At 36.3% G+C, this 13,143-nt stretch overlaps 1 protein-coding gene across 1 annotated transcript in view; it reads right to left on the bottom strand.

Annotated features, from left to right (window-relative positions):
* The window catches only part of LOC102997936 (zona pellucida sperm-binding protein 3 receptor-like), a 59,961-nt gene that overhangs the window by 24,478 nt on the left and 22,340 nt on the right, over nucleotides 1-13,143 (bottom strand). Inside the window, exons 5-8 of the mRNA XM_028163845.2 lie at nucleotides 8,011-8,096; nucleotides 7,645-7,839; nucleotides 6,502-6,684; nucleotides 4,972-5,169 (exon numbers count right to left, since the gene is read on the bottom strand). Of these exons, the coding sequence (XP_028019646.2) occupies nucleotides 4,972-5,169; nucleotides 6,502-6,684; nucleotides 7,645-7,839; nucleotides 8,011-8,096 (662 nt within the window). The remainder of the gene's footprint in view (nucleotides 1-4,971; nucleotides 5,170-6,501; nucleotides 6,685-7,644; nucleotides 7,840-8,010; nucleotides 8,097-13,143) is intronic.

A 13,143-nucleotide genomic window follows, 5' to 3' on the forward strand; every position in this document is an offset into this window, starting at 1 on the left:
ACAATTAATTCTAACCAGTACTGCTCCCAATTAGACCAACTGAAAGCAGCACTCAACAAAAAGCATCCAGAATTGGTCAAAAGAAAACGTAAAATCTTCCATCAGGATAATGCAAGACTGCATGTTTGTTTGATGACCAAGCAAAAACTGTTACAGCTTGGCTGGGAAGTTTTGATTCATCTGCCATATTCACCAGACATTGCACATTTAGATTTACATTTATTTTGGTCTTTACAAAATTCTCTTAATGGAAAAAATTTCAATTCCCTGGAAGACTGCAAAAGGCACCAGGAACAGTCCTTTGCTCAAAAAGATAAAAAGTTTGGGGAAGATGGAATTATGAAGTTCCCTGAAAAATGGCAGAAGGTAGTGGAACAAAACAGTAAATACGTTGTTCAATAAAGTTCTTGGGGCTTCCCTGGTGGCGCAGTGGTTGAGAATCTGCCTGCCAATGCAGGGAACACGGGTTTGAGCCCTGGTCTGGGAGGATCCCACATGCCACAGAGCAACTGGGCCCGTGAGCCACAATTACTGAGCCTGCGCATCTGGAGCCTGTGCTCCGCAACAAGAGAGGCCGCGATGGTGAGAGGCCCGCGCACCGCAATGAAGAGTGGCCCCCCGCTTGCCGCAACTAGAGAAAGCCCTCGCACAGAAATGAAGACCCAACACAGCCAAAAATAAATAAATAAATTAATTAATTAAAAAAAAAAGAGAAGCCCCGAAGCTTAAAAAAATAAATAAATAAATAAAGTTCTTGGTGAAAATGAAAAATGTGTCTTTTATTTAAAAGCTAAAGGAACTTTTTGGCCAACCCAATACTTTAGAACCTTTATTTCGACGTCTGCTTCTGATCAAGATGGAGTAACAGGGATAGGATTCACTTTCAGCCTGAAACAATTTAAAAAGGACAAAAAGGGGAAAGGACAAAATAAATGAAATAATGCTTTTTGACATTAAGTATCAAGCAATACAGACAGTGATCCCTAATAGTGAGGAAGCAAATGAGAAAAGCTCTTTGATAGTCACAGTATGGAGAGTTTTCAGCCTTCAGCACAGAGAGGGGAGAACCAAGGCAGAGCCTTCTTGCTCTCCCTGAACGTTGTTAAGGAGTTAAAGAAACAGAGATGGGAGTCCAGAGAGGCCAAAGAGGTCAGTGTTCACAGGCAGAGTGATGAAGAGGAAATGGCTGATCAGAGATACAGCATTGCTGATCTTCAGAGGATCCCCTTTAAGTGTTCAGCTGCATGTAAGTTTCAGCTGCATGTAAGGAAATAACCAATAAAGAACCCAAAAGGGCAGAGAGAACAATATCTAGAGCTCACACAGGCCTGAATATAGTTCATCTTCCCATCAGATAAACTGGAAAGCCTCATATTTCATGGGGTATTGATAGAATAATCAGAAGAATATTGTCTCAGTGGGGGGCTTCTCTGATCCCTCCAGACAAAGCTAAAAAGCAAGCCTCAAAATAATCGGTTTCCAAGTAATTTAACTGCATCCCAGAGCAAAACTCAAGGAGATTTTTAACAAACACTAAAATATCCAGCACCAAAAGATCAAATTCAAAATGTCTGGCATCCAACTATAAAACTACCACATATACAAACAGGCAAGGAAAATATAACACATAATGAAGAGAAAATTCAATCAATAGAAACAAACCGTAAAATGACACAGGTCATTAGAAATAAAAACTCGTAGTTGAGCTGTCTCATGTACAGATAAGTATTTGAAATTAAAAAATTCAGTCAGATTTATATTAGATTAGACACTCTAAAAGAAAATATTAAGAAACTTGAACACATAGTAATTATCAAAAATGAAATATCAAGAGATAGAAAGACTGGGAAAAAATGATGCAGAGCTACAATGAATTGTGAAACAACTTCAGGTGGTTTCATACATGTGTAAGCAGAACCCCTGAAAGAGAGAAGGGAATGGAGGTGAAAAAATATTTGAGTAAATAATGGTCATAATTTTATCAAATTTGATGAAAATCATAAATCCACAGATTAAAGAAACTCAGCAAACCCCAATCACACAACACAAAAAGAAAACTGGATGAAGGTACAACATATCATAATCAAATTTCTTAAAACCAGTGATAAAGAGAAAAATTTTAAAATCTTTCTAAGGAAAAAAGACACCCTAAATACAGAGGAACAAAAAGCAAGACTGACAACAGACATCTTGAGACAAATATTATATGATTTCACTTACATGTGGAATATAAAAAACAAACAAAATAAATAAATGAACAAAACAAACCAAACAAAAGCAAACATGTAGATGCAGAGAACAGAGTAGTGGTTACCATAGGAGAAGAGGTGGGGGGAGGGCAAGATGGATAAAGGGGTCAACTGTATGATGATGGATGGAAACTAAATTTTTGGTGGTGAGCATGCTGTAGTGTATACAGAAGTAGAAATATAATATTGCACACATGAAACATATAATGCTATAAACCAATGATACTTCAACAAATTTTTTTTAAAGAAGAAGACAGTAGAAGCAACATTTTTAAAACAGTGAAAGAAAAACTATCAACCTAGAATTCTCTGTTGAGAAAAAATATCTTTCAAACACAAAGGCAAAATAAAACTTTTTCAAACATATAAAGCTAAGAGAATTCATCACCAGCATATCTAAACTATAGGAAATGTTGGTGGAAGTAATTCAAGCAAAAGGAAGATGATGCCAGATGGAAAGCTGTATCTACACAAAGGAGTAAAGAGCGCCAGAAATGGTAAATATGTGAGTAAGTAAAAAGTTTTTCCCTTGACATGTCCTTAAGTGGGGAAATAGCTGAACAACTGTGGGACATTTATACCATGGAATACTATTCAGCAATAAAAAGGAATAAATTATTGATGTACATAACCGTATCTATCAATTTGAAAATAATCGTGCTGAGTGAAAGATGCCAGACAAAAAAAGCACATACTGTATTATTTCACTTGTATAAAATTCTAGAAAAAGCGAACCAATCTATAAAAGCAGAGCAGTGATTTTCTGGAGACAATGAAGGAAGAAGGACAGGGAAGGGCTTGAGGAATAAATTACAAAGAAGCATGAGAAAACTTTCAGACAGATTGATATATTCATTATCGTGATTATACTGATAATTTTGAAAGGGTGCACATACATCAAATTGATAGAATTACTCTACATATGTACATTTTATTGCATGTCAATAAATAAAACTCAAAAAAGTGGTAAAAAATACTTAATTTGAAATGTTTTAAAAAGCTGACATAAGGGAAATGTAAATAAATATATATATTTATTTTATTTTATTTTAATTGAAGTATAGTTGACTTACAATATCATGTTAGTTTCAGATGTACAGCACCGTGATTCAGTTATACACACACACACACACACACACACACACACACACACGCATATGTACGTATACATATATATATCAAATAAATATATTTTTTAAAGCTGTAGAAATTTTCTCTCAGATAACACTTTTTAATACTAGATTTATTTTTAAATAACTTAGAATAAAATACTCTAGCTCCCTAATTGCAAATATAGTTAGCACTACCTCTGTATCTGTCAAAGTTAATTAATTTATGAAAATAAGCCTTAAATTGTCATAGTAATACCTGGCATTTATATTAGGTGTATAACTTACAAATAACTTTTATATACCTCATTATTAATTATATTTATTTTATGTTAATTATAATATATAAATATATATTAATTTACCAATATATGGATATAGCACATTTGTGATAACTTGGATAAACTTCTTCTCATTTTCTGATTTATAGATGGTAAAAATGTTTTTTTTAAACATAACAATCAGTGAAGTTTTAAACCTAATTTAGAAAACAAGTAGATTTTTAAGCATCTGTGGGCATCCATTTATATATAAGAAACTGATATATTAAATATCTGGGGGTTTTTTTTCTATTCATTAGGGTAGATTCCTCCAAAGGATGCTATTCATTCTCCCTCCTATTTTTCTTTAAGTATGCTTTTAATTTTGTCCTTTTATTAATAAAATGTTCCCTATTATTTCCCAATAGAATCACAATCATATTGTGAATATGATTCTTTGCGATTACATCTAGTTAATTCCTGATTTCGAATATTGATCTCTCAATAGGTTGACCTAAACCACCACTGCTCATTATCTGTCTTTTACATATATATTAAAATCTAAGTGTATGGAGTAACAATCCCTATAGTCTAGGCCTCCATGATGTCACTTATAAAAGACAGAATTCTAGTAGTCTGAATGAAGAGTCCTTGTCCTCGTTTCCTGACATTCCTACCTAAGACTAGAATACCATCCACCAATCCCTCACCTCCTCACTCACTTTTCCCAAAGGAGAAGGAGGAGGAGGAAGAGATGAGGGGGTTTCATCTGGTGAAGAAGCCTCTACATTTCTGGTCAAGTCTTTCTTCCTACCTATGGCAGGACTGGCCTCCTGAGAATGTGTTCTCTAGACCAGATTAGGAGGCCCAGCTCTTTCTAATCTCAGTAGAGTCTCAATAACTATAAGACACCCGATCCTGTTAGTGTCTGGCTCACAGACTTTCCCTCAACCAGGCAACCCAAAATCTCAAATGGCGAAGCAAGGACCATCAAGGCAATCTGATTTGGACCATAATTCAGTAGTCTTCTCTACTCCAGTTTTACCAGTTATAACGCTGATCCATTATTTTCAAGTTTGATACCCAAGTTGGTTTTTCATTTGATACTGAACTCGAAGGGGCAGAGTAGGATGGGCATGATTTTTCAACCCTCTCAATCTTCAGGATGACCTTTAAGATAGCTTCTCTACTAATTTGCAAAGATTCCAGTAAATTAACTCTAAAAGTACTTCAAAGCGAACATTTTGAGAAATCAATTATAACCAATAAGGTACAGAATATTAGGCCATGTTCAACACTTTCAATGGAAAAGAAGATACACACACACGTGTACACAAAACAAAGTTCACTTACGTTCACACCCTTCAGATGGTGTCCACGTGAAATTTTCCTGACAAGTCACAGTCAGAGGCTCGTCTGGAATAGGTCTATAGCCATGCTTGCATTGATATTTCAACGCAGTCCCAACTGCAAATACTTCTTGGTTACTTAGCTCATAGCCTCTTCTATTCCAGACAGCATGGGGGATGTCTGGTAACCCAATACAACTATCTGATCATGAAAAAAGCACAAAGATGAAAAGAAAGCTGTTTCGGGGATTGGCAGATTGACCTATTGAGCCTGTCACCAAAAAAAAAGAAAGAAAGAAAGAAAAAAGTATAGCACACATTAATTGAGGAAACAACCAGACAGCAAAGGCAAATGGGAATTCCAGGAACAGGCTTGGCAGCACCAACCTCTGGTAGACTATTGCCAAGCACTGAATGCACATGGCGATTGAGAGGCTGCTATTGAGGGACACACTATGGTGCAGAAAGGCACAATATCTAAGTTATTGGGCCAACCTACAGGGGCTTAGTTCTCCTTCCATGTCAGTGCATTTCAGCAGGGGAAGCATTAGAGGATCTCTGAGAATAAGCAGCAAAAATTTGCTGCTAGATAAACCAAACGTTCCACTGTCTCCTTGCGTAATGGGGAATTACAATAGAAGGCCTTCCCCCCAGACACTATGACACTGTCACCAGGAACTTCATGATTTGGCCTTAAATCTTACCCTATGTAACTTCTGGATCTTGCTTTTTTTTCTACTCAATATGATGCCAAAGGTACATATGGATTGAAGAGGGGATACATGTCTGTCAAGTTGCATATTTATCAAATTTTGTCACTACATATTTAAAATGTCACCTAATTTCTGTGATGGCAGAAGGAATGAATAAGCCACAATGTAGCAGTAGCTTCCATCCCCAACTAACTATGTGAACTTGTGCTTAATCACTCTCAGTTTTCTCATCATTAAAATGGGATTTAAAAAAAAGTAGCTACCTCTTAGGATCATGTAAATACGAAATGAATTAATTGATGTTATGCACTTAGAACAGTTCTTGATACATAAAAAGTGCTTAACAAGTGTTAGCAATAAGTATCATTAATATTATGACTGATTCGTATGCATTTACAACTTCAGGGTCTCAAGGTCAACACTAGCCCATAGAGCATCTCTGTGCAAATTTTAAAAAGGAGACCTCTTGAAGGAATTTTACTTCCATGTTTCAAAAACTTCTCAGAATATGTTTATTTTTTGGATGAGATACTTTACTCTTGTCTACTGCAAAATTTTTGTAAGGAATAAATAAATCTGCAATATCTATGATGTCACTGGTGTCAAAACTCTATGATATATGTATATGAAATCCTCAAATAACACTAAGAGATTACTAGCAAAAAAACCTTCCTTCTGACATGAGAGAACTAGAGAAAAGTACTAATTTACTTTAAAATGATTATTGGGATTTAAGTGGGCTTGTGACTGTGAGCATGCTACACCCATACTCCTGGATAACTTTAGATGCCAAATATGGAACTCTGTTGATTCATACTCACTGAGTTCACAAATGGGAGGAGAAGGATGCCACTTGTTATTAGCTTCACAACTGATTAAATGACTGCCTTTGAGGACATAACCTTTCTTGCAGCTAAACACAAGAAAGTTTTTGTAGTTATAGGTGGGTCCAAATCCAGAGACAATGATTCCATTCGGAACTTGTGGTCGATGACAGACAACATCTAAAGAAGCATAAAAAGGACATCTGACTTATAAAAGAGAAGTGGCAATAAGCATGTGACTGCTACTGTTGATATAGTTCACAGGGAGACCTGATACAAGTACATATCAAGTAGATACAAAGAAAATATTTTAAAGCCTTACGTATATCCTTTCAGTTCCTTGGAACCTTAGCAAAATGAGGTTTCATCATTTAGTCGATGTGAATAAAGTCCTACAACTTTCTCATCAAAAACAACAACAACAAATTTATAATTATAGATTGGTGGTTGCCAGAGGTGGGAATGGGGAGTGAGCAAAATGAGTGAAGGGAGTCAAAAGGTACAAAATTCCAGTTCTAAATAAGTCATGGGATGTAATGTACAGCCTCGTGACTATAGTTAATAAAACTGTAATATATATTTGAGGGTTGACATTATTAGTGTGGTGTCCACCCATATTTCTAGTTGTTCCAGGAGAAACAGAAGACTGTATTTCCTATGTCCTTTACACTAGGCAGAAACAAGGGACTAGTCTGGCCAAAAGATTTTAATGAAAAGTGAGATACATCACTTGAAGTCAAAGAATTTATGAGCCAAGGATTGTCTCCTTGTTCACTTCCCCTGCTGAACTGATTGTGAAAGTTTTGTGAGGGAGTTGTCAGAAGATACAAACAATCTGGATTACCATATAAATGACAGCCTCCTAGAGGGTTTCCCAAGCTAGCAGGGCACTAAAAAGGAGTCAAAAAAACAAACAAAAGAATAACAAAAACAAACTAACAAAAACAAACAAAAAACAAACCTTTTACTGTTAAAAAGCCTCGGGATTTTGGTGTTGATTATTATTGCAGAATAGCCTATGCTATCCTGACTAATAATAGTATATGTTTAGTTGAACAAATGAATGAGTTCATCATTGCCTTGATTAGTTTGTCTTTGAATTATTCCATTTCCCTTAATACAGTCATCATTGTGACTTACTTTTACAAGTAGGAGGGCTTGGATTCCAGACACCTATTGTTTTATTTTCCACTGTGCAAGAAATGGAGGCTTTGCCTAACATTGAGAAGCCAGGGTCACAGCTGTAAGTGACAGAAGAGCCATATGTGTAGAGGTCTTCATCTCCACCGTTGTGCTTCCCATTGCTGATGGCTGGAGGAGGCTCACACCTGGCAACTGAGATGAAGATATGAAGAGGAAGAAATAATCAGGGATAGCATCCTTACAAATCTAACATTCATGATGCAAATTCTAATGGAGGGTACAATAAGCAACAAAGAGGCACAGAAGTTTTATTACCTAACATGGTTTAGGTTTATAGTCAAGGCAAAAACAGTCTTTACTTACTTATACATTGTGGGAGAGGATCACTCCAGTCAACTCCTCTACCTTGGATCTCACAATGACTAGTGGTTGAGCCAACTAAGATATACCTGAATAATATAGGTCAGAGATTTTAGTGAAATCTGTCTTACTCTAAACGTTAATTGCCAATTAATAAGGTTTGGATGAAAGGAAATTTTATTCAACCTTTAAAAATGAAAAAATAGTGGTCTCTCAATTACTAATTATCATTTGGGTCAACTTGGAATTAAATTTCATCATATCAGGAGAAAGGATGATTTTTCTATTTTTTCTTTTATTCACTCATTTCTTTAAACCACATTATTAAGCTTTTTCTACACAGCATACATTCATAGCCGATAAAAAGAGTAAATGACAATTTTGCATCCAAAATCTTAGGATTTCACTTAGACTTTCCTTCTCTAAGAAGCTACAAATCAAGCAGTACAAAACAGAGTAAAAGTATACTTGAGTTTGCTATATAGCAGCAGTCCCCAACCTTTTTGGCACCAGGGACCAGTTTCATTGCAGACAATTTTTCCACGGATGGGGGTGGGGAGAGTGTTGGTTCAGGTGGTAATGTGAGCGATGGGGAGCGGCAGTTGAAGCTTTGCTCGCTCGCCCGCCACTCACCTCCTGCTGTGCAGCCCGGTTCCTAAAAGGCAACAGACCGCTACCGGTTGCCAGCCCGGGGGTTGGGGACCCCTGCTACATAGTTTCCTTTGAATAGAAGATCCGGATAAATTACTGATTAAAAAAAACAAACTACTTTGATCTCTAATTTGACTCATTCTCTGGTACTAAAATTTGGCTTACTCTCATAAACCACTAACTTCCTGATTATCATCTCGTTATTCTTGCTCTTGAAACAAGTCCCAGTCATTCTTCCAGGACTTGTTGCTTCAAAAATATCAGTTTACCCTGAATATCAATGAAAAGTTCCTGAATAAAATAAACAAAATTCAAAAACACTTTAAAAGAAAAATATGTCACAACTAAATAGGTTTATACGAAAAATTAAAGGAAACTTCAAAATTAGGAAATATATCAATATATAATATATTGCTATGAACTGAATATATGTGTCCTCCAAAAACTCATATATTGAAGGCTTAATCCCAGTATGGCTATATCTGCAATAAGGAAGTAATTAAGATTAAGTGAAGTGATAAATGTGAGGCCCTGATTCACTAGGATTAGGGTCCTTATAAGAAGAGATACCACAGAGCTCTCTCTCAACCTCTCTCTCTCTCCATGTGTATGCACAGAGGAAAGGCCATGTGACTGAATCCTGCCAGACCTAGATCTGGGACTTCCAGTCTTCAGAACTGTAAAAATAAATTTCTGTTGTTACGGCAGTCTGAGCAGATTAATATATACATGCTATAATAAATCTAAGGAGAAAAACATCCTGTCATCTTGATAGAGAGTAAAATGACATTTAAAAAAAATCAGCAAGTATTCTTAGCAAAAATGTCCAATATAATGGGAATCAGTGGAGATAGAGCCCTACCAAACTTAAGGGGAAAATACTAGAGTCCCTTCTGCTAAAGTTGAGAACAAGAAAGCAAGGGCCAGTATCAGTTTTTTATTTGAGATAAAATTGCTAGCATAATTATAAAAGAAAAAGAAATTCAAAATATGAAAAATAGAAAGGAAAAAGTAATAGTATCATTATTTTCAGATGACATAACTGCATGCCAGGAAATTCCAAGAGAATCCAATTGAAATGCTATTATAAGTAATGCAAGAATTCAGTATATTAGCTGAGATATGAAATTGATGTATAGAAATCCATAGTTTCCATATATAGAGGTAAAAGCTGTTTGAAGGTATAATGGAATAAAACAAACCATTTGAAATATCAAAAATAAAATAAGATACCAAAGAATAATCATAATAAAAATTGGAAAATCTAAATGGGGAAAACTTTAAAATAATCTTGAAACACATACACACACACACACACATGCACACACAAGACTAGGACAAATGGAAAGGCATAACAAATTCTGGGCTAGGAAGACTCAACATCATACAATGTCTACGTTCCAAAAATTAGTTTAAAAAAATCAATGTAATTTATTAAAAATTAAAAATCAACTAATTTTGAAGTTCATATAGAAATATAAATAAGTAAATATAGTCAGGAAAACCCTGGAAAAGCAGGGAGAAAAGAAAGAGGGATACTTCAAAGCAATGGTTCACAATATGAAAACTCAGTAATTAAAACACAGAGGAACTGGTTGTGTGAATATATAGACAAACTAAAAGCATGGATATAAAGTCCAAAATTAGACTCATATTCATATGGGAATGAAATATAATTTTTAAAAATGTTCTTTCAAATTAATGGATTAACCATGGAGTTTAATAAATGATGGCAAGACAAAATGAAATCCATCTAGGGAAAGACAACATCGGTTAATGCATCTGAGCTCTCTGTATTAGATAACATTAAACCATAAAAGTAGTTGAATCATTGTAGGTAATTATGTTATAATCTTCAAGCAAGGAAGGTCTTTTGACTATAACTCAAATCCAAAAGCCCTTTTAAAAAAAAATTGATAAATGTAACCATATATAGTACATAGTTTTTGTCTGGCAAGAAAAAATACTATAGGCCAAGTCAAAGGAAAGATGACACAGTGAGAAAAGAAATTGTAATTCATGTTAGACATTTAAAAAAAAACAAAGGACTTGATGTCAGTTTACACATAAATAAATATAAATATCTTTTAAATACATGAAATATGCTCAATGTCACTCATAAATAGAAAAATGCACATTAAAAATAGAGGGAAGCCATTCAACAATAGCAAAATACACCTTTTTTTCCCAAGCACCCATGAGAAATTCACCAGGATAAATTATATCCTGGGCCATAAAATAAACATCAACAAACATATAAAAATTGAAATCATGAAGTGTGTATGTTCTGACTGTAATGGAATTAAACTAGAAACCAGTAACAGAAAGACAAGAGAAAAATCTCCAAACAATTGAAAATTAAACAACACACTTCTAAACAATCCACGGTCAAAGGGAAGTCTCAAAGGAAATTAAAAATACACAGAATAAAAATGAAACTATAACATAACAGAACGTGTGGTACACAGCTAAAGCACTGCTGAAATGGAAATTTATAGCAATAAATGCTTACATAGGAAAATAGAAAAGTTCTCAAATCAGGAATCCAAATTCCTACTTCAAAAAACTTGAAAAAGAAGAAGAAATAAACCCAAAGCAAGGAGAATAAAGGAAAAGCAGAAATCTGTAAGTTTAAAACAAGAAACAATAAGAAAATAATAAAAGTTGATTCTTAAAAAAAATCAATAAAATTGATAAATCTCTTGTAAGACTGATAAAGATAAAAGACAGAACTCACCAATATCATGAATGAAACGGGGAATTTCACTACAGATCCTGCAGCCAATGAAAGGAGAATAAGGGAATAAACAATTTTATGTTCATAAATTCAACAACTTAAAAGAAAAAGAAGAATCCTTTGAAAAGCACAAAATTCAACAAAGACAAAATAAACAATCTGAGTAATCCCAGAACTATTAAAGATATTGACTTCATAATTAGAAGACTACAGAAAAAGAAATGTCTAGGCCCAAATGGTTTTATTGGAGAATTCTATGAAACATTTAAAGAAATTAATTTTCCACAATCTCTTCCAAAAACTGAAGAGGAGGGAAGACTTCTCAACTCATTCTATAAGACTGTCATTACCCTTATATCAAATTCAGAAAAACACAGTACTAAAAAAGAAAACTATTCACGAATATCTCTCGTAATATTATCTACAAAAATCCTCAAGAAAATATTAGAAATCAAGCTAACAATATGAAAAAACAATGATGCATCATGTCCCATGTCCAAGTGAAACTTATTTGAGGTAAACTTGCTTAATATTTGAAAACTAATCAATGTGGTCCATTATACCAAGAGGTTAAAAAAGGAAAATTATGTCATCATATGCACAGTGATGAACAAAAAGCATTTTAAAAACTCCAGGCAGAGACCTTCAAGATGGAGGAGGAGTAAGAAGTGGAGATCACCTTCCTCCCCAAAAATACATCAGAAATACATCTACATGTGGAACAACTCCTACAGAACACATACTGAATGCTGGTAGAAGACCGCAGATTTCCCAAAAGGCAAGAAACTCCCCATGTACTTGGGTAAGGCAAAAGAAAAAAGAAAAAACAGAGACAAAAGAATAGGGAAAGGACCTGCACCTCTGGGAGGGAGCTGTGAAGGAGGAAAAGTTTCCACACACTGGGAAGCCCCTTCACTGGTGGAGACAAGGGGTGGTGGGGGGGAGCTTCGAAGCCATGAAGGAGAGCGCAGCAACAGGATGCAGAGGGCAAAGCGGAGAGATTCCTGCATGGAGGATCTTTCCCGACCAGCACTCACCAGCCTGAGAGGCTTGTCTGCTCACCCACTGAGACGGGTGGGGGCTGGGAGCTGAGGCTCTGGCTTCAGAGGTCAGATCCCAAGGAGAGGACTGGGGTTGGCTGCGTGAACACAGCCTGAAGGGGGCTAGCGTGCCACAGCTAGCCAGTGGGGGAGTCAGGGAAAAAGCCTGGAACTGCCTAAGAGGCAAGAGAACATTGTTTCTGGGTGTGCAAGGAGAGGGTATGCAGAGCACCGCCTAAATGAGCTCCAGCGATGGGCAAGAGCCGCGGCTATCAGCGAGGAACCCAGGGGCGGGCATGACATGCTAAGGCTGCTGCTGCAGCCACCAAGAAGCCTGTGTGCAAGCACAGGGCACTATCCACACCTCCCCTTCCAGGAGCTTGTGCAGCCTGCCACTCCCAGGGTCCCATGATCCAGAGACAACTTCCCTGGGAGAAAACACGGTGCACCACAGGCTGTTGCAATGTCACACCAGCTTCTGCTGCCACAGGCTCGCCCCGCATTCTATACCCCATACTCCCCACAGCCTGAGTGAGTCAGAACCCCCGAATCAGCTGCCACTTTAACCCCATCCTGTCTGAGCAAAGAACAGATGCCCTCAGGTGACCTACACGCAGAGGCGGGGCCAAATCCAAAGATGAACCCCAGGAGCTGTGCAAAAAAAGAAGAGAAAGGGAAATTTCTCCCAGCAGCCTCAGGAGCAACGGA

The sequence above is a fragment of the Balaenoptera acutorostrata genome, chromosome 1, assembly GCF_949987535.1.
Source record: "Balaenoptera acutorostrata chromosome 1, mBalAcu1.1, whole genome shotgun sequence".
NCBI lineage: Eukaryota > Metazoa > Chordata > Mammalia > Artiodactyla > Balaenopteridae > Balaenoptera > Balaenoptera acutorostrata.